This window comes from Neofelis nebulosa, chromosome 9 (assembly GCF_028018385.1).
Source record: "Neofelis nebulosa isolate mNeoNeb1 chromosome 9, mNeoNeb1.pri, whole genome shotgun sequence".
In the NCBI taxonomy this organism is placed as follows: Eukaryota; Metazoa; Chordata; class Mammalia; order Carnivora; family Felidae; genus Neofelis; species Neofelis nebulosa.
Window position 1 is genome coordinate 80,631,724 of NC_080790.1, and position 22,672 is coordinate 80,654,395.

At 40.3% G+C, this 22,672-nt stretch overlaps 1 protein-coding gene across 9 annotated transcripts in view; it reads right to left on the bottom strand.

The window, feature by feature from the left end:
* AFF3 (ALF transcription elongation factor 3) overlaps positions 1-22,672 on the bottom strand; it is a 575,522-nt gene that overhangs the window by 136,526 nt on the left and 416,324 nt on the right. For 5 of the 9 annotated variants that reach the window (XM_058684423.1, XM_058684420.1, XM_058684424.1 and 2 more), the window contains one exon: positions 20,082-20,135. The exons of the other annotated variants lie outside the window; for them this stretch is intronic. In XM_058684423.1, the coding sequence (XP_058540406.1) occupies positions 20,082-20,135 (54 nt within the window). The remainder of the gene's footprint in view (positions 1-20,081; positions 20,136-22,672) is intronic. 9 annotated transcript variants of the gene reach the window in all.

Here is a 22,672-nt window from a genome sequence, read left to right on the forward strand (position 1 = left end):
TATCACTTATGATGTTAAGCTTAGCATCACTTGGCTAAAATTGCATTTGTCAGATTTATCCACTGTAAAGTTATTCTTTCCCCCATCTTTCCAGACTCCACATGGAAGTCCCTAAGGAAAATTCATGCTTAAGGGGTAGAGATTTACATTCCACTTCCTTGAGGAGCAGTATCTACAGATATTATTTGGTATTATTCTGTACAAGAAATTTGCCTATTCACTCATTTATTCAATCATTTACTTATATCAGCATGGACTCTCACATATTCACTTTCTGTATTGGGTTATAATCCAACATTAGTCAACTGTTTTTTTTTATGTATATTTTTTCTCTTTTCTGTTCTTTTATTTCCTATTTCCTTTCCTTTCTTTCTTTTATTTTCTTTCTTTTTTTTTTTTTTTTAAGTAGGCTTCATACCTAGTGTGGAGCCCAACATGGGGCTTTAACTCACAGCCCTGAGATCAAGATCTGAGCTGAGATCAAGTGTTGGCCGCTTAGCTGACTGAGCCACCCATGTGCCCCTAGTAAACTATTTCTTAATCACATAAAAAGTATTGGATTGAGTAGTCCCATAGACACTCTATAGATAGAACCAAGGGACAGAGTCACAATGTGTTGCCAGTGATTGCTATAGGCATAAATCAAAGGCTTGTCATTACCTGTGTAAAGTGGTTAAATTCTGGCCAAATAGACATTTTAAGTCCTAATAAAGCATTCAGATTCTTGATCAGCAAGAGCAGAATTCTTTCCAAATGACAGGTATCTGCATATTCATATGTATACACTAAGGCTATCAGGGACATTCAATTGTCAAATGAACCAGACACCTCTGTTTGTCTTGTTTGCTCACACTGATTTATGCCACATTCATGTACCACTCCTTCCTTGAAATGCTTCTTGCACAGCTTCTCTGGTCCTTAAGGTTCTCTTTACCTTTGACTTCCCATTTCCTTTTGCCACTCTTCAGAAGTTGATGTTACCGTAGGATCCTGTCCTCAGTTTCTATTCTCTTCTACCCCTTCTTACCTCATCTACTCCTGAGGATGACATCTATGACCTCATCCTCCAAGAGCCAGTTCCCTAGGCTCAAGTGCACCCTCGCATTTCCACACAATGGCTTCCTGAAGGCCAGAGACCACATTTTATCCTATAGGGCATCTTTAGCATCCAACAAAATGCCTGGCATAGAATAACCACATAACAAATGTTTGCTGAGAAAATAAATGAATCTCCACTTGGATGTGCCTCTATGATTTGCCTAAAACCAGAACCCTCTCACCTCCCCACCTAAAATCCAACATGCACTGCTGAATTCTATGTCCAGGTCCATGATACTATTACCCACCAGGTCATGTGCACATGGTTGTTGACTTCTCCCTGCCCTCTTTACAGACAGTAAAACTCCTAGAGGTATGTGTTCAATGTCCTAAGTTTTCTTTTGAACCCATCTTCCTCCATCCCTCACAGTACTGCTTTAATTCACACTTCTGGTACCCCTGTAATAGCTTCCTAACTTCCTCCCTCCAGTTTTTCCTCCAGGTTCTATTGCCCATCTTGTTGCAATCCACCTAAAATCTAAATCCATAGTAGCTGCTGCTTGTTAGGGACGACAAGGCACTTCATGGCCTGGCCTCAGCTCTCTGCAGTTGTTAGCCTGTCCCAGCCCTTGTAATCAATACTGGAACAATGCAAACTATATATAGTTACACTTGTCAGAATCTCAGCCTCCACCTCTCCTGCCTGAAATGCCTTTCTTTCTATTCCCTGTTTTCATCTATTATTCACCCTTCAAATGCCACCCCAAAGGGCATATCGTCTTGATGCTCAATGACCTTAGTTAATTACACTCTTCTGTACACCGTCTAATAGCACATTTGCCCACACTATAGTGTAATTATCTGTCTTCAGACTGTCATCTACCTGACTCATGGGCTCCTTGAAGGAAGTGTCAGCCTCACTCCTTTCTGTGTCCCCAGTGCCTGAGGCACACAAATATTTACTAAATGAAAAGTCATAAGCACACATGCCTCCAAAATAAGAGACAAAACCTGCAACACTGCACAGAAGAACTTGATCCATGACTACAAATGGAATGGAATACACTTAAAATCTTAAAGTCTATCTTTAGAGGGCTGAAAAATGAGCTTGAGATAAGTTATATAAAAGTTTACTTTAAAAAGCTCTTGAATTTATAATAACCACACTTTTTAGAGCTCATTGTCTATTAACTTCAAAAACAGAAAGTGGCTGGGCAAATTTGTCTACTCCAGGATCAGACCAACAACGGAAGGGCTCAGAAACTGGAGAATCCCAGGGCCTCAAACGACTCTGCAGCTGTTTATGAAATAAAAAGTGCAAAGCTAATGGCCATGTGGTGCTGCTAAAATTCTTGCAGGAAATGACTGGGTAGTGTATGCTACTTTTTATCCAGATCTTTTCCCAGTCAAAATCTGGCTTTTGACAAATGTTTTTTGGTTAAAGTTATCTTAATACAAGGTAATATTTAAAAAAAAAAAAGATTAAAATTGTGTTTTGGAGAGTTTCTATGCAGGCACAGTGGAGTTTCCTTCTTTTGGTTTCCCTGATGGAAAAGGAAGGACAGGGAGGGCCAGGAGGAGCCATATGGGGAAGGAGAAAGAGGCCAGTGTGGGTGCAGTGTCAGGTGAACTGGGAACATTCCATCTGAATGTCTTGGTGTGGGGCACAAGAGGCAATGACAACAGTATGTAAGGAATATGTGTTAAAGGGACTTACCTAACTTTGCTTTGATGTTGTGTGGGGCCTAGAGGACCCACAGAGTCCCTTAGGAAGCTGATGCCAAGCAGGTAGTTTCTAGCCCTATCAGAGACTCCCTCCCTGCCTTTTCTTTTTCTTCACCAACCAATCTTGACCAGGACTTCCTCACCTCCCACCTGTAACACACTCCCTGCTCTAGAAAATTCTCAGGTTGCCTAATTACCAAGGCTGGTCTCCAAACCAGGCTGTGTCTAGTCACTGCTCACTCTTCCCATGCTGAGTTGATGTTCTGGGGAAATTTGGTCTCATTTGTGCACCAAGAGCTCCATACAGCATTTTTCAATGCATCTGTGACCAAATTATTTTCATGAAAAATACAAACACCATAATAAAACTCTGCCCAAAATGCATGTACCTGTTGAACTTCTGTGGCCTGCAGTTTGGGACAGTGTTATTTTGGAGCATCCAAACACGTCAGTGTAGCTGATGCTCCTGTACCCTTTGTCCCCACCTGGTGTCCAAGCTGGGGCATTTCCCTGCTTTCTCTGAGCTGCCTTCCCCAAAGGAATCCTTCACTCAGGACCACAGTCAGAGGGATCAGACCATAAATGAGCTTATGCATCAGGAAAATCCTCTTAAAAGTGATTTTAGAGGTGAAGAGGCTTTGGGGATAATCGAGACCAGTGGTTTATAAACTGTCAGTGGTAGTGGTGGCACCCCAACTCTTTCTTCAGAGGAAAACCTGTGCAGGAAGGTAGGGGCCTCAGGTAAGTATCATCAGACACTTTTCCCTCCTGCCAGGAAATAGCACTGTGAAAAATCAAATGGCCACCGTGCCATCAGTGAGAGAGCCTGTGAGCAGGTGATAGGATCAAGAGAAAAATGAACTTAAGGGAAAAGCTCCCCCAGTAGGAGGGCTGTTGGATAGAAGGTAGAAATTCATTCTGGGGGATGTCTTATTTCAGGAGGATATTGAATTAGTGATTAGGGCCCAGGAAGGGCTAAGTTCATGTAGTTGACTAAAATGATCTAAAATGTGGAAGGTGTTAAGGACTCTTCTGAACAGCCTTCTTGTCCTTCTTGGTAGAGCTTCTGGAAGCAGTGACTAGTTGTCAGCCTCCAGGGTTGGCAGCTAAGCCTGACAGAGTGGCAAGGTCAGGGCTTTGCTGGAACACAGGGAAGGTGTGGCCCCTGCCCTGGCCCCCACCACCTCCTCTGGGTTGAGCCCTCCTCCTGCCAAATCCCACTGTTAACTCTTTCCCTGCAGCACTAAGTCCCAAGGCAGAGAAAAGCCCTAACTGCTACCTCTGGTTCTGGCCTTTGCTGAGGTCTCCCATCTGCATGGTGGCCCCTGTGGCCAGAGAGGCAGGACAGAGAATTCTGCTTGTCCCTTGCTCGTAGCTGCTTCTGAAGCATCACTGTTCCTTATTCTTACTCTTCTATCTGATCCATAGCAGCAATAGTTGGGAAGAGGTTACCAGGCTATGGAGGCTAGAGGCAGTGGTCTGACTGGGATATGCAGAGCCAGGAGGAAGATTGGCTGATAAGATAAAGGCTTTGGAGGAGTTTTCTGTGAGAGAAGAGGGATCATGACCAAATCCTGGAGTGCTACATGTTGTGTCCTCACCTGCAATGCCTGGCCTCCTTCCTCTACAATCTTTGAAGGTCCATTCCAAGAACTGCTCCTCTAGGAAGTCCACCAGATGATCCACCTTCCCTGGTATCCCCTCTTCTCTGAACCCCATTAAGGATCAGTTGTCTTGGTTGGGAGCCAGTAGTTCTCTTCCCTCCTCCAGACTTGTGAGACCAAGATGGTGCTTGAAACTCTTGTGTCCTCTGGGGAGTCAGGTTATCTGGTACCAGGTTAAATGCAGCAGAAGAGTGTGAAAGTGTGAAAGCCTCCAGCCAGCTTAGCTTCTAGGGCTGGGGCTGTTCTGGCAGCTGCAGGGGACTCTGAGCCCATCAGGATGCACACCTCTTATCAGAGCTGCTGTCACCTTACACTGAAATGCCTTCTTTATGCTCCAGCCTTACCTCCTGTGGGATGAACTTCTTTTGAGCAGGGGCCATGCCATATTTCCATGTTTCTTATTTCCAATGCTGGGCCCCAAACAGAGCAGGAGCTTAACAAATTAACAGATTCCCCAAGTGAACCAAATGGAAATGAACAGACTGCTATGGGGTTACAGAGAAAACAGGTGGGTGATAGAATGAGAGGAGAAGGGGGATCAAAAACAGTGAGATGGAAATTCCATTACTGATTGCAACTCAAGTCAGTATTAACTGAGAGTAACATTAACATTGTTACCCAGAATGGGTAACTTTAAATGGGATTCTGCAAGAAAAATTTTCTTTTTCTCTGTGTATGTTTCAGTTAGATTCTCGGAACAACCCTTCTTTCTATCCCCCAGATGTTGCAAATACTGGGTGTGCCCAAACCTAATTTTCATATGGAAACAGTTTACATGCCACTACAATTTATCTATTATCGTCACTTACAGTACTTCTAAATCTTTTCTATTAGAGAAAAACACTTATACTTTTTATATTCGTTAAGGTGATTTCAACCAACGAAAAACTATAGCATTGGTGGGCGTTACAGAAATGGCATTGCCTCCTGGAACCTGCAATTTGTAAATCTTAGGTTTGTTGCTGGTTCTGCGATAACCAGGGAATGGCTATTATGTGCTCCCAGACAAGGCTTTCTCCTGTGATACCAGGTACTTCTATCTTCCCCTTATTACCCAAAGATAAAGTTGTTAATTTACTTTTTTTTTTTTTTTTAAGAATGAAAGAATGAACTCAAAAGCCAGTGAGTTTTGGTACCTTATTTATACACTCTTAAGTTGGTCAGTAAGAAAAACACTCAAAACACCTCTTCTGTTTCCTGCTGTATCATTATTTCCAATGTTAAGGGATCCTATATAAAAGCAGCCTTTTTCACTGTGTAAATACATACTTCTTACTTCTCGATGATTTTAAGAACTCTCTAGACCAGACATTAGAGATGGGTGCTTTAGGCTTTCAAAGGATTTTATGGACTCAGGTCAAATTTTGACTGAAGGAAGACCCATTTGGTGACTCTTGCCCCACTGATTGGGTGGCAGGTGTAAAGACAGGGCATAGTTGGTGTGAACCACGAGCAGTGAGTCCAGGTGCTCTGAGTGTGGGTGGACAAGGTCCTGGCTTTACTTCCCAGGGTTCTTTACTCGCTTGGTGACCTGCTGGTAATAGTGACGTTCAATTTCCTTCTCTATAAAAGAGAAAATAAAACACTCTCTCCAAACTATTGTACTATCTAAAAAACGATATGTGTACAAAAGCATTTGTGCTGCCAGGAAGACATTATCAGAAGTTGTCATTTGGTTATATGACATACTGTAATTTCATAACTATGGAATTTATCTAGTAAAGCCTTACATCTCCCTTTCATTAACCCACAAGAGTGCATGCAGCTCTTTTAACTGATCCAGCCAGCACCCTGGGTCGTTTTCACCCCCAAAACTCATAAATTATTTGCTGCCTTCCCTGTTCCATTCTGGTGTTTCATGTGTCTGGGTCAACATTTCTTTCACCAATTTGGGGTGTTCTTTAGCTTAGCTGTTAAGGTTTATGAAGTGGCTGAAAGTTGCCAGCACTGTTTTGAGAACTAGCAAGAACAGTTTCATTTCTGGGCCAGTAGTGGGCATGCATCCATACCTACTCAATGACCTTCAAATGTGCAACATGTCACATTTTAACCCCTCAAGTTACAGTGAGATATAGGAAATGGGTGACTACTGTATTGGAAAACGTGCTGATTTGGAGTTAATTTTTGACTTCTAACTTTGTCACCTACCAGCTTGATGGCCCTGAGTAAATTACTGGGCCTTTTCAGGCCTCTACTTCTGAATGTAAATTGAGAGTGAATAAAATACATCTCAACTTAAAAGATTATTGGGCAACTGAATAAGATAATGTAGACAAAAACATCCTGCAAATTTTAAAGCACAGAATAAGTATGAGGGATTCTAAGAGTGTAGGCTCAGAGTCTTATATACAGTAGGCCCTCCATAAATGGGAAATGGATTGAAGGGCTACCAGCAACCACAACTAATTCCTCTGGCAACTTGACGTGTAATCCAGAGGTGAGGGAGAGTGGGAAAAAAGGGTTGGTAGATTAATTTGGGCTCAAATTATGACAAATATTGTCATTTCAGCATGCTTCGATCAGCTTACCTAACAGACACGGGGATGAAAACAATGAACTTCAACATCTGGTTATGTGTTTCTAAGGAATCCGTTCAAATGACAAAACACAAGGAACACATTTGATTCTAGAAGGCAGTATCCTTCGGTTGTCCCCTGGGCTCACTGGAAAGGCAGGCAACAGGCCAACCCCATTAACTATCTGGAGAAGACAGACATCCAGGTGTGGGAGCAGGAAACTGCATTCTCGTTACTTCTTCCGCTCCAGACCCACCCACCCCTCGGCCTCTATCCTGCTGTCCAGCCCACCTGAGACTAGAGAGCCCATGCTGCTGTGCTCTCTTGCTTCTCTTTTTCTGCCTGCACTTGTAGCTGGTTTCCCTCATGTTTGTGTTTAATCCTTCTATTGTTCACTGCAGTTCCTGGTGTTTCATGTCCCTTCTTTAAGGTCACAGACTAACTTTCAAGTGTCTATGGAATCCCCTCAGCACCTGTCTGATGGCCTACGTGTAGCAGGTGATCAATACCCGCTGATGAGGAGCCCCAGCAGCTGTTACGGAGCTGGGACCTGGCCCTGGAGGCCAGGGGAGTCTTAGGAGCACAATGACCTGGTTAAACCTGTCTTAAAGGAAGATGGTCTTAAAGGCAGCCTATATGGGTGAGGGAAGCCAGCTTATAAGAGGGAGAAACTGCTTCAGGTCCATAATGCCTTATCTGAAATCCTCAGGTCTGGATGTGTTTTGGGGATCCAGAACTTCCTTTTGGAAAGGCAAACTGATGCCTCCATCACATACTCTGTAACATCTGGGCAGGGTCTGGGGTGGTTGTATGAACAGTCATAGGAAGTGAGACCAAAGTTAAAAACAGCTTGCGGCCAGTTCTACCAAATGAGTTTTTTTTTTTTTTTAAACTTCAAGCTTTTAGAGCTTTTAAAATATGTGAATTGAGGGACAGACTGTGGATTGATGTTTTAAAGGAAAGTCTTCTAAGGAGGATGGTCTTGTTAACCAAAGACTAGTTCTTTTCAGTACCTCAGGGCAAATGAGTGAGAAGTCAGAGGAGGAACTGCTCAGGCCTATAGAATGTGAGCTGTCAGTAGTGTGGGGCCATGGTGGAGGGAGGGAGAGGTGCAGGAGGGTGGTGGGCAACGGGGGAGGAGAGGGAAGCTGGCCACAGGATGTAATGGAGTGTGTGCCAAAGCTACCAAAGGCGGCCAGGGAGAAGCCCCTGGATAGGGCAGCCAATGGATTTTAGGACAGGAATGAGAGTAATCAGTTTGAAATTGTTTGCATTGCTTTCCCTAAGACCTCTCCTTGCCCACCCCACATGCCAGTCAATTCTCTCGAACAGCGCTAACAGAAATAGAATGTGAGTCACCTATGGAATTTAAAACTTGCTAGTAGCTATGTTACAAAAAGTAAAATGGTGACCTTAGTTTTAATAATATATTTATTGAACCCAATATACACCAAATATTGTCATTTCAACATAAAAATTACTGAGATCGTTTATATACATATTTTTGCACCAAGTGTTTGACACCTGGTGTGTACTTTACACTATCTCAGGGTGGGGTCTCCACATTTCCAGTGCCTGTGGCCACCTGTGCCTGGTGGCTCCTGGACTGGGCAGCACAGCTCTAGATGTCACAGCTGGGCCAGCCTCATACCTCAGGTGACTCAGACCCCACATTCTGCTTCCCCCTGGGTGAGTCTCCCAGGTGGGATCCTAATACACTCCATACTTCTACCTGTATATAGCTTGACTCATTTAATTCACTAGCTTACCAACAACCAGGGGATTAATGCTAGGTACCTACCTACCTTTATGATCATAAATATACTCTTTTTAGTGAAAGCTCTTGAGGTAGGCTGGAAGTACGCCTTTAAAATGCAAAGAAAAAACAATCCAGGTAATGTATGCTCCTGTAAAAACTATGAGTTTACGTGCATCTCCATACCTGCACAGGATGCAGGAGGGAGGGTTATCTCTGCTTCCACTTTCTTCATTATAAATGACCATGGTTACTTCCAACAACCTTAATAAGCAGAATATTTCTCAAACTAACAAAACAGCACTATATCTTTGCTTTTTCAAAATTACATTTGTAATGTATAATTCTGAGAATTCATGGGCACTTACAAGCATCTGAATGCCATAAAATAGGAGAACTGATGAAGCAGCTGAAATAAAGTATCTGTAAAACTAAAGATGATCAATCACAGAGTTTCTTTCCCTGGCCCAAGAACTCCCTAGAATCTGTGAAAAGCTTGCTCGTGGGAGAAGCACCCCACGCTGCTCCAACAGGGCACTTAGTGAACATGAGTCATCGCCATCCCATGAGGGACACTCACTCTTCACAGCCTGATGGCCTCACACAACAGTTAGCTGTCCAAATCCATTCAAACAAAATTGATTTTTTTGTGTGTGTGAGTGTGCAGATAAAATTCACAAATGAATTGCCCAAGAAATCACTTTGACATATTATCACATAAAATCTTGGCTGCTTGGAAGAACTGTAAAAAGTTTCATTAATATGGTTTCATCCTCCATCTCCTCATACGAACATCACAGCATGTTATAGTGGCAAGACGCAGGTGGTTCATGCCCAGGAAGTGAAAATCACTGCATCGTAGCTGAACAGTATACAATTTTAAGCCAGTTTACCTTATGATTCTATTCTTTAAACTCTGTATTACATTTAATGTAAAAGGTCCATTCCAGGGTATGCATCCCCAGTCTGCCCATATTTAGTTTGCCACAAAAGAGAATCATTATACTTATTGTGATACTATATTGCTCTAGACATGTGGTCTCTGGAAGCCCAGAATTTGGACTAATGAAAGCTCTGCACAGCACACTGTGGGATTTCTACGGACTAGGGGGATTCTTGATGACTGTGGAGAAGCAGTCAGCCAGCGTTGCTACTCCCTTTGCTCTCCTCTTCCTTGATCTCTCTCTCCTAAGGGGGGGTGGGGGTGAAGCCCTTGTCACACCTGTAAGATCTGAAGGCATTAGTTCTCTTATCCTGACTTTGCTTCCCCACCCCAAGGGAAAGGCATTCATCTGGCTTTTCATAGGCAGAGAACAGAAGTAGGAGAAAGCTGTACAGGAGGAGTTCCATAAAATTTTGGATCAGCTTCCTGAAGATTTGAGAATTCTCGATGCCATGTAGGGTCCTGCCACCTACTTAGCTGGGCAGCACTGCAGGTGAATGAGATGACCTTTTGTCCACCCCTGCTCTGGGTATGGGGAGTGGCGTGTGTGTGTGTGTGTGTGTGTGTGTGTGTGTGTGTGTGTGTGTGTGAGAGAGAGAGAGAGAGAGAGAGAGAGAGAGAGATTGTACCTATCCTACCTTAAAAAAGACTTTCCAACCACAAGACTATCTGTAAAAGCCTAGAATTTTTTTTTTTCAGAGAAAAATATGCAAGCTTCAGGCCTATAGAGCAAATGTAGTAAGAAGAGCAGTAAGTAAGATCATGAGTCAGGTTTTTGTACATCTGTTGTAAAGGCTAATTCTTTTTCTTTTTCTTTTTTTTTCATAAGCAAGACAATTCTGTTCTTGTAGAAAGGCCCTTGTGATCAAAACAAGAGAAAAATGGGTCATGCCAAGGATCCCGGCTCTGATAACTCTTTTCGAGCTCTGACAACTCTACTGGGTATTCAGAGCTGATAATGTGAGGATCTGAGTCCTCCTGGTTCTGATGTTAAATACTTAAAACAGGAATAATAAAACCAAGTCTGCCTTCTTTACAGGTTGTTGTTGAAGACAGTGTGATGTAACAGAATTGAAAGTGCTTTGAAAATCACTACTTTATGATCATTAATAAGACAGTAAACAAACACCAGACTTTGTGTACTTGCAAGTTCCTGATGTATCTATCTACTGCCTGTAGCATGAGACCTCATCTATGATATTCTCTGATGTTTATGTCTGCTTTTTCCTTTTCCAAAACTTCTCTGTATATTCCCAGGCCATTCAAAATAGAATTTCAAGTGTGCATCATTGGTAGGATTGGGCAGTAGCACACTGCTATCTTGTTCCTGGAACTAACCCAAAGTTCTAGGAACCAGAATATCTCTACATTTCCCAGTTTGAAAACTTTGATCTATGCAACAACAATCTCTAAATCAGGCATCTCTAATCTTTGCCTTTGGACCACTGTTTTAGCAGTGTTTTTTTTTTGTTTGTTTGTGTTTTTTTTTGTTTTTTTTTTAAAGCTTATTTCCCAGCCCCCAGAGCAGCTAACTGTCTTCTGGTACTGTTAACAATGGAGTTTTGGGGCCAATCTGGGCATCTCTTCAGCACACTGACTGTCCAAGAGTCTGCCTGTGACTCATGCCTTGGACTGCCCAGCATTGGGGTGCTGGATGGCTGTCACCAAACATTTGAAAATTTGGAAATTCCACCTCAAGCTCAACTCCAAGACTGTTGATCCTGGCTAACTACATTCATGCAAAATAGTCCAAGCACTGACTCACTTTGGGAATCTGGGCATTCTTGAGCTTTTGATATTGAGACAGTGGAAAACTTTGTATCAGTATAGATGCTACCAATAATTTTTATCCATTTAAGCACTTGATCTTTTACATATTTACCCAGAAATGTCTGAGTCTTACCACAGATCAGAGTTAACACTCTTTTGCAAGGAAAGACTGATTCACAGTGCTAATAAACACACATTTATAGACACCAAGTGAGAACATTATAGGCATTTAGGCATCGGTATGCTGTAATTTTTATCAGAGACCTTGTACACATTTTGTTAGATTTACACCCAAGTATTTTCCTTTATTCGAAGCTACAGTAAATGGTATTGCATATTTCTTTTGGTTCCTACTTGTCACTAGAATACAGAAATGCTATTGATTTTTTTTAAAAAAATTTATATTTATTTATTTTTGAGAGAGAGAGAGAGAGAGAGAGAGAGAGAGTGTGTGTGTGAGCAGGGGAGGAGCAGAGAGAGAGGGAGACACAGAATCTGAAGCAGGCTCCAGGCTCTGAGCTGTTAGCACAGCGCCCGATGTGGGCCCGAACCCATGAACTGTGAGATCATGACCTGAGCTGAAGTCGGATGCCCAACTGACTGAGCCACCCTGGTGCCCCAATGCAATTGATTTTTGCATGTTGATCTTATATCATACAACCTTCCAGAACTCATTTGGTAGTTCTGTTTGATAGGTTCTTTGGGATTTTCTATACAGACACGCATGTTGTCTCCAAGTAGAGACAGTTTCTTGCCATCCTGCAGTGGCTAGAACTTTCAGTGTTACATTGATTAAGAGTGATGACAACAAAGAACCTGACCTTGCTCTTGATCTTAGAAGAAAAGCACTCATTCTTGTACTATTAAGTATGAAGTTAACTGTTAGCTTTAACTATTTTGCACATGTTCTTTAAGAGGTGGAGGAAGCCCCTTCTATTCCTAGTGTATCAAGGGTTTTTATGATGAACAGTTGTTACATTTTGTAAAATGCTTTTTCTGTGTCAATTCATGTGATCATATGCATTTTCCTCTTTAGCTTGTTGATATAATAGATTACACGGATTCATTTTCACATATTGAACCAGCCTTGCATACCTGGGATAAATCCTACTTGGTCATGGTATATTATTCCTTTTATACATTGTTGGATTCAACTTGCTAACATTTCCCTAAAATTTTTTTTTTTAATTTGTAAGTTCATGAGAGATATTGGTCTATAATATTCTTTTGTTTTGTTTTGTTTTTGTCTGGTTTTGGCATCAGGATACTATTGGCCTCATATGATTTGGGAAGTGCTCCCTTCTAATTTTTTCTGGAAAGGACTGTACAAAATTAATGTTTATTCTTCTTTATATATATGATAAAATTCTCCAGTGAAAACACCTGTGCCTAGAGATTTATTTTTTGGGGGAAGCTTTTAAATGACAAAGTAAATTTCTTTAACAGTCATAGGGCTATTCAGGTTAACTATTTCAACTTGGCTGAGTTCTCATAATTTGTAGGTTTTCGAGGAATTGATCCATTTCGTGTAAATTGTCAGATGTATGTGTGTAGAATTATGTTCTTAGGATTGCCTTATTCTTCTGACATCTGCAAGGTCTTACAGTGATACCCCTTGTTTTGTTCCTAATATTGGTTATTTGTATTTTCTCTCTTGTTTATCTTCAATCTTGCTAGAATTTTATTAATTTCTTCAAAGAACTGGCTTTTTGCTTATTATTTTTTTCTATGTTTTCCTGTTTTTGATATCATTGATTTTATTTAAAAAATTGTTAAGGTTTATTTATTTTTTAGAGAGAGAGACAGAGTGTGAGCAGGGGAGGGGCAGAGAGAGAGAGAGAGAGGGAGACACAGAATCTGAAGTAGGCTCCAGACTCTGAGCTGTCAGCACAGAGCCCGACGTGGGGCTCAAACTCACAAACCGTGAACTGTGAGATCATGACCTGAGCCGAAGTCAGATGCCAAACCGACTGGGCCAACCAGGTGCCCGATCATTGATTTTAGCTCTTATTTTTGTTATTTCTTCTCTTCTGCTTGTCTTGGGTGTATTTTGCTTTTCTTTTTCTAGCTTAAGGTAGGACTAAGATAATTGACTTGAGATATTTGCTCATTTCTAATGTAAGCATTCAGTGCTATAAATTTCCAACTTGATACTGTTTTAGTTGCATCCCACAACACTTTGATATGTTGTGTTTTCATTTTCAGTCATTTTTTATGTGTATAATAAATTTCCTTTGAAATTTCCTCTTTGGCCTATGAGCTATGTAGAAGTAAGCTGTTTGATTTCCAAGTGTTTGGAAATTTTCCTATCGTCTTTCTGTTATTTATTTTTGGTTTGATTCTGTTATGGTCAGAGAATATACTATATATGATTTCAGTTCTTTTACACTTTATTTTTTTTTAATTTTTAATGTTTATTTATTTTTGCGAGAGAGAGAGAGAAAGAGAGAGAGAGCGAGCAGGGGAGGGCAGAGAGAGAGGGAGACACAGAATCTGAATCAGGCTCTGAGCTGTCAGCACAGAGCCTGACGTGGGGCTCAAACTCACAGACCGTGAGATCATGACCTGAGCCAAAGTCGGACGCTTAACTGACTGAGCCACCCAGGCACCCCAATTTCAGTTCTTTTAAGTTTGTTAGGGTTTGTTTTATGACCCAGAATAAGGCTTATCTTGGTGAATGTCCCATGAGTACTTGAAAAGAAGGTATATTCTAACTGTTGTTGGATGAAATGTTCTATTAATGTCAACTAGATCCTTATTGCTTGATGGTATTGTTCAATCCCTCTATATCATTGTTGATTTCCTGTCTAATAGTCTATTAATTGCTGAAAGTGGGGTTTTGAAATCCCTAACTATAATTGTAGATTTGTCTATTTATCTTTTCAGCAATATCAGGTTTTGCTTCATGTGTTTTGAAGTGCTTTTGTTTCTAAATATACATTTCAGGTTGGTATATCTTTTTGGTGGATTAATCCTTTTATCATTATGTAACTTCCCTCTTTGTCCCTTGCAATTTTCTTTGCTCTAAACCCTACCTTTAAAATATTAATATAGCCATTCCTAAATTTTAAAATTAATTTTTACATGTTGTGTCTTTCTGTGTTTGAAATGAGTTTCTTGTAGACCCTAAGTATTTGGGTCATTTTTTAAAAATCCACTCTACCAATCTCTGTATTTTAATTGGTGTATTTAGACCATTTACATTGAATGTAATTTTTGATATGTTAGGGTTTATGTCTGCCATATTATTAGTTATTCATTGTTTTTATCTTTTGTTTCTCATTCTTCTTTTTTTTTCTTGCCTTCATGTGGGTTACTTGAACATTTTTTAGAGATCCATTTTGATTTTTGTTTTTGAGTATAATGCTTGTATAGTTTTCTTAGGGGTTGCTCTCAGTATTGCCATACACATAGATAACTTATCACAGCCTATTGGTATCCACTTAGAGTGAAATGTAGAAATTTTAACTATATTTAAGTTCCTTTATACTCTCTACTATGAAAACTATATTTACCTATTCACCTGGAATTGTACTAGTTTTAGAAGTTTAAGTATGAAATATTCAAGGTCTGTGGTCTCTGACCTTCCAGTGTGACTTTGAGGTCTCAGAGCCATTACTGTATCCAGTAATATCTTATTGTATCTTACATAACACACCCTCCTTTATGCCCATAGGTGTAATTAAAAAAAAAAAAAGAATATAGCCAACTACTCTGGTAGATCTCAGATGTAACACAAAAGCCCTAGGCAGAAGGTCAGCATCAGTATATAGTGTCATGTCTTTGGTTGCAATTGGGTAAAATGAAGTACTGGGAATTGGAAGGTATGGATTTCACCATGGAGACCCACTCGACTTTCAGAATTTGGATCCTATACTATCTTTGGATTCAAACCAACAAAGCAACTAATCATGTTTCCTGTATTTTACTTGCTTTTCTAGCCCCTGGGTTCACCTAGTTAGTGGGTTAAAAGTATACAGTTCTAGATCATGGATACACTCTGCTTCTATGTCAGTGTGCTAATACCCAACTAACCCATATTTCAAAATGTTCAGGCAACAACCAAGGTGAATTTTCATTTTGTAGTGATTTTACATGCGTATCATATATTTATTACTAATAAATTCATTATAGTATAAGGAAATATATTAGAGGCAAAGTCAGGTACCCAACATATTTGGTGTAATGGTAGAAATAGAAACTAAATTAGAACTTAAACTTGTGTAGCATTATCACAGGAGAAATAGGAGAGGATCTCATGTTAGAACCAAGAGAGACTCTCATAGGATAATTAGAAGAAAGCAGTCTCAGCAGAGAGAGTGGTATGAACAAAGGCATGTAGAAGAAAGATCCCAGGGCATGAGAGAGGGATAGTGCCAGTTTAGATGGTGCATTTGGGTATGTGGGGACTAAGGGTAGGTTGTGGAAGATGAAGCTAGAAAAATAAATAGGGAAGGAAGATCACACAAGATTCTAAAATCTAGGTTTAGAATTTGAACTTAGTTTTTGGTAGTACATAGTTATCGAAGGTTTTAGAGAAGAGAAGTGGATGATTAGAACTATATATTAGATAAATTAATCTGGCAGCATCATATAGATGAAATGAAGAAACTGGGGGCAGGGAGACCAGGCTTCTATAGAGGACAGGGAAGGGAGAAGGGAAGGCCTAAACTCAGGTTGCATGGAGACATATAGAAAAAGAATTATGTAGGAGAAGCTGTGGGCATAGAACTTGATAGGATATAGCAAGTAACCGAGTTTTGGTGCCAACGATGGGAGAGAAACCAAAGTTTCGAGTCTCGGGGTCATTGTTCGCAAAAGTACGTGATATAAGAGAAAGAGCTGGGGAAAGAATGGAGAAGAGTATTAGATTCTGAACATATAGGATTTGGGGTCTCAGTGGATGGAAGGAAAGACTGGTTAGAAGCTCAAGGAAGACATCAGAGTTAGGGATCTTGATTTGAGAGGCATCTGGACAGAGATGAGAGTTAAAGCTATGGGAATGGATTAAGATCACTACGAGAAGGTTGCAGAGAAAAAGAAACAGACCAAAGCCTGAGCCCTGCTAGGAAAACCAAGAGAACACAGTAGGATCGCAGACAAGGAATAGATGGTTCAAAGAGGGCATGATCAGTGGGTCACTGACTGCAAAGACATCGAGGAAATTATAGACTCAAAAAGGGTCACTGGTTTCGCCCAGTGACAAGTGACAAGTGACATGGTGGCCCACAATGACATTGCCAAAGGTGGCAGTAGTAGGCAAGCAGTCAGGGAGAAGAACCCATGAGAGCTCAGTAGCTACAATGGTTGATGGCTGTGGCCATTTTTGTTTTGTTTGGGAAAATATGAACAGACCCAAGTAGGAAGAGCATCTAAGAAAATAACAAGATAGGAGGAAAGAGATGAGGTCAGGGGCACCAGAGGAGAAAAGGATCAGGCATTTCTTCTACTGAGATGGGAGAGAAGTAGGCAGGGATAAAGCTAGAAAAAAGTTGAAGGTGAAAACAATGGAAACATAGGTATTGTTTCAAAGGTACTGTACACATGACCAGATTATTTTTCTTTTTAATCAAAAACTGCTTTTTTGATGAAATTAATATGATTCAGTTAGGACAAAGGTGGTTTCCAAATCTGACTAATCATTAAAATGAATTGTGAAACTTTTCAAACATACATATTTGTAGGCCCAAACCCAGCCACACCAAATCAGACTCTCTGGTGGAGTGGCCCAGGAATCTGCATTTTAAAGCCCTTTCAGTGCTCTGAAGGTTAGCTGGGTATGGGACCTCCTGAGTATGGTTTTCAACCAAGGATGTATATCAGAATCACAGGGGCAGGTACTGGTTAACTGAGACTGCAGAGCACAGCTATTCATATTTCAAAGAGCTCCCCAGATGATCTGAGGTACACCCTGGTTAAGAAGCATGGTAAAGAGACTGGACTGAAAAATAAACTAATTGGACAGAACACTGAAATTCACCGTATCAATTCGTTATCTGTTATTTACGTCACCTGACAATTTCCTTTGGACATTTCTCGTATCAAAATGGCATCTGCTCCTAACCTGGCTGTCACAGGTGGACTGATGTGTTTCTCTCTGGCTTCTCAGTGCCTTTCCACAGGCAGCCAGGCCTGCAGGGATGCCATCTGTGGCTCCTTGGAGAGAGCCTGGCTTTGAATTTTTTGAAGTCTCTTTAAGGGAAAATATACAAAATAACATTGTTCTTTCTCTGAACTAATGATACAAGGTATCTTATGAAAGAAACAAAAATGCAGAATGGAGGGAAGGTGATAGAAAAAGCAATGATGGTTCCTATTTCACTAATCTGAAAGAAAATACTATCAGGCAGATTCATAATTAATTTGGTCAGAAAAAATCCTTGCACCATTTGGTCAATTTTTTTTTTTTTTAAAGCAGCAGCAACAAGATAACAATTACAGAAATGAGAGCCTGGCACATAGTTGCTTGGCTCTGAGGGAGGCCATAAGCCCAGCCCTTTTAATGCCTCTCAAAGAAATACAAAATTTTCTTTTATCCCACATGATGGTGTGATCCAATTCCTGCTCCAGCAGCCCCAACTCTCATCTGTTGGAGTCTTTAAATTTACGGCACAGAAGGAAACTGTCAGCTTCTCTCCCCTTTTATAGGACATTCACATTTGCATACTCAACAGACAGTACAAGCCTCAAAGGCCATATTCCCCAAAATGCAATAATCCTACATTTGAAATACGAAAGATATAATAGTAGCATGAAAATATTCTTACCCCGATGAAGGCTGGCTCCAGCTGTGGCTTAGTAAGTCAAAAACTAGTAAACTTGCTTGTAATAACATCCTAAAAATTCCAAAGGTTATTTTCCCCCATCCACAGTTAAAAAGCCATCTCCTACAGAACAGTGTCACATCTGTGACGTGTCCAGATTAAGGCAAGAGGTTTCTTGCTTCTAGTAATTTGTCTGGTTAGAGATTAAAGAAAAAAAATCTGTCTTGAAGCTGTCAGTTAATATTTTTTAACTTAAAAAAAAGCCATCTTCATGCTTCACAGCATAACTGTGTGATTTTTAAACAGAGTAAATTCTTCTCCATATCAGGTATCTGAAAGTTTTTTTTTTTCTCATTTTAGCACAAGGCAAGCAAACAAAAGGTTATCTGCGAAGTTTCAAATGCATCTGAGTAACATAAACTGAAGTTAGTTAGCTTTCTTTGATATAGAATTACTGACACATCTCACTGAAAAAACAAAATCCTCCTTGCAATTAATAAAGAATTGTGGTATTCTAACAAAGCTGGAAGCTAAGGATCTTCAAATTCCAAATCTTTCCATTCCTGGATGAGCTTTGGTATTCAGATGTTAATAGGATGCCTGCCTTCTTTTGGCCAGTATTCAGGCTAAAGAGTCTGTGAAACAGACTTTTTCCATTCTATGACCTCAGTTTTAGGATTTCTTTCTTGCAAAATGTTAGTTATTTTACTTGGCAGATTGCCAGAATTCATTCTTACTTTCTCTCGTCCTTCTGTTACTTTATCTCTTTTCCCTTCTTTTTTCTCTCCCTTCTTCACTTATCTTGCTTTGATAAATTATGGATTTAAATTAAAGTCCAGTTGGACCTAAATTTACATGGTGTTTGGTAGGGTTGCTAGAATTAGCAAATAAAAAATACAGGATGTCCAGTTAAATTTGAAGTTCAGGTAAAAAACCAAATAATTTTTAATATATGCCCCAATTATTATAGAATACATAGTTATACTAAAAAAAATTATTTCCAAATATCGCATGGGATATACTAATGCTAAAGATTACTCATTGTTACTCTAAAATTCAAATTTAACTGCATGTCTTGTATTTTCTCTGGCAATCCTAGTTTGGAGGTTAAATGGAAGGGATTAAAAAAAAAACTAGCAAAGACATGTATTCACAACTGGAAGAAGAGAAATTTCCATTCCTATCCTCATGAATGCTTTTTGTCTAGGTATAACTCTCCATGGCATTGGTTTATTTTTGACCCATCAAGTTTTACTAACAGACCCACAGAGCATACCACGGCCTGATACTGAAGAAGTCCATAGGGTTTCAGCTTTGGATCACCCAAGTCCGGAATTTACAAAGTGGGTCCCCTCAGACAACATGGGATCTCAGCCCAGCCACAAAACCATACAAATACTCAAGTTTCAATTGATCATTCTCCTTCAAAATTTGTACATCAAATTTAATATTTTCAAAGGCACTGAATGAATTTTCCCTCTGTGGTTCCCACTCTGAGGCAATTTAGCATGGTTAGTAACAGTGATTATTAGGAAAAACAATATAATTCAATTATACTTCAAAATGCAATTAAATGATCACTTCTTGGACATTTTGAAAGGGAAGATGAAAGTACTGATATGGTCCAGACATTTAAAGATAAGATAAAGATCTTAACTACATTAATTATTAATTCAATTGCATTTTCCAACATCTAAGTACACCCAGGGGTGACACATAATTCAGAAATGGTGTTCTCTTGTTCAAAGACATATTAATACTCAGTATTTTGAAAATATGTTGAAGTCTACTAGCCAGAATAGAGATTGTATAGAAGTATAGTTAAAAGCATGGGCTCAGGAATCAGAGTGAGTTCAAATCCCAGCTGTCACACACTAGCTGTGTGATGCTGGGCAAGTTACTTACCCTCTCTGTGCATCATTTCCCTTATCTGTAAATGGGGATAACCATTCCAGAGAGCTGTGAGAATGATATGAGTAAGATGCTTAGAATAGTTCCTAGCACATAGTAAAGGGCTCAGTAAATTTTGGGGGTGAGGATTACAGCCAAAACTGTCAACAGGAAAACAAAACTCACAAAATCAGAGATTGGCTTCATTTTTGCAACTGGCCCAGGAGAAAAATGATTTTTTTCCCCTGTGGCCAAATGGATAATATATTTATGTTTTTCAAAATAAAAAAATAACACTACCTTGTGTACTTATCCATTAAAAAATCTTTTTGTTTTCACAGTATACAACTTTTTGGGTTGTGTGAAATTAGCATCTAATTGTTTTAATAAGTGAAGCTGTATGGTTAACAGTTCTACCGAACTATTGGTTGCTTTTCTTGTCTCATCCTGATTATTATTCTCTTTACTCTCCCAAACTCCAAAAGCAAATGAATAGCACTTTTTCCTCCATTCCTAAAAGCCAATTAATCTAACTCAATCTTCTAGGCTTTAGTGTTAAGCAGACTTTCAAATGAAACAGTCCCCAGTCACTGGGTTTCCTGCCATCTGGTCACTTTGAACTTCATTTGTTTGTGTTTTGAACCAGGAATGGAGTCCAGCAGTGCTAGGTCTAGGCTACAACGCAGCTCAGGTGTCTGCAGTTGGAGGCGGTGTTAAAGAAAGACTGCTTTCAAGTCAGACGCCTCTAGGGTAACGTCCTGGCTTGGCCACGCTACCTGTGTGAGCTCCCTGAGACTCGCTTTCTATAATTATCTGTAAAAAGATTCTGGGGGCACCTGGGGGGCTCAGTCGGTTAAGTGTCTAACTTGGGCTCAGGTCATGATCTCAGGTTCATGAGTTTGAGCCCCACGTCTGGCTATCTGCTGTCAGCACAGAGTCCGTTTAGGATCCTCTGTCCCCCTCTCTCTCTGCCCCGCCCCTGCTCACACGTGCATCCATGTGCTCTCTTACTTTCAAAAACAATAATAAGTAAACTTTAAAAAAAGAGAGAGCTAATACTGTCTACTTTTTTGAGTTGCTATGAAGATTCAGAGTTGATTTACCTATAGGGTGATCCTATGTTTCAGTTTATACATGTCTTCCCTGTGTAACTGTGATATTATATAGTTATCCTATTTTTATAAGGCATTTAGCACAACAGCCTGGAATACAGTCACTATTCAGTATTTGTTACCTCTCAATCATGATATACCAACACCTTTACTATTCTAAAGCTTTAAATTTCACCAAGTCTTCATTTTAAAAGCAGGAATGGCCTTTTTAACATAGAAAGATGAGTGTGTGCATATATGTGAACGTTTGGTCACCTGCCCTTTGTCCCTGCATTTCCTGTGTCTTTGTGTATTTCAGCTATTTAAGAAGCTAGAAGTGGGGGTGGAATTCTCTGTGGTAGAACCTTGAGGGCAGAGGCTTAAATATTTTACATGCTTTGGTAGGATCATGAGACTGTTGCTTTGGCAAAATATACTCTGCCAACAGAAGGCCCTGTGAGGTGAGCAGGTGGGCCGGGGCTGGGAATCCGTCCTTTTACTTCTGCCAGCTATTTGGATGGTCAGATGAATTCCAGACTCCAGCCTCTGCTATTTCCAAGCTCTCCATCACTTGTGCAGGAACACCACCCTTTCCACATCATGTAGAACCAGCCAGGCTTCCTCCCATGGCCTCCTCCCCAGCTCTTTGGGATACAGTCTCCTTGATGATATGGAGGGAAGAGCAGACATTGAGGGCTTTTAGGGAAATACCAGCCCTCTACACAGAAAACAGGATTTCTCCCTTAAAAATCACTTCTGGTTCATGTGCCCTCTGCACTAGGCCGCAAACTGAAGGTGGTTCCTGCAAATGCTTCTGGAGCTAGCCAACCCTCCTGAAATCTAGGCCACTGCCAGCTGCAGAACCTCCCTGAGCCAACTCGCCAACTCTGAGACCTTGTTTTTCTGTTTTATAATATAGGATGTAATAATGTAATAATACACTTCATCGGATTACTTTAGAATTAAGACAACATGTCCAGTAAAGTGTCTGGCACAAAATAGGCATTTGATGCTTGGAAAGTATCATAATGGTACCAGGCTGCCTGGGAAGGGATCAGCATTAGAGGCAAAGAGAATCTGCAATCTGGGGGCAGTGGTGTGGGGAGGGAGAATTCAGTTTGTAAATATGTAAGCTCTGCATTTTGGAGGTTTACATCCTGATTAAAATCTGTAGAAGAGAAAGAACAAATCTCACTAGTGGTATTTCTGAACGAAGATATAGAAAATACACAGCAAATGTATTCCAACCATCCTTTGGGTTACTCTGCATTCATTCACTGATGCATAATAACAATTTTGTATCGCGTAAGTATTATGTTCTAGAGGCTGGGCAAAATTTCAGCATAAGAGTATGCAGAAGCTGTATAAAAGAAAACATTTGGAAGAAGCATAATCAGTCTGTTAATACCAGGCAATATTTATTGATTACCCACTGCAATCAATACATATGGTAATATTTATTGATTTACCACACTCTCCCATGGCCCAAGTAACTCCTCAGAAAAACGATGCCAT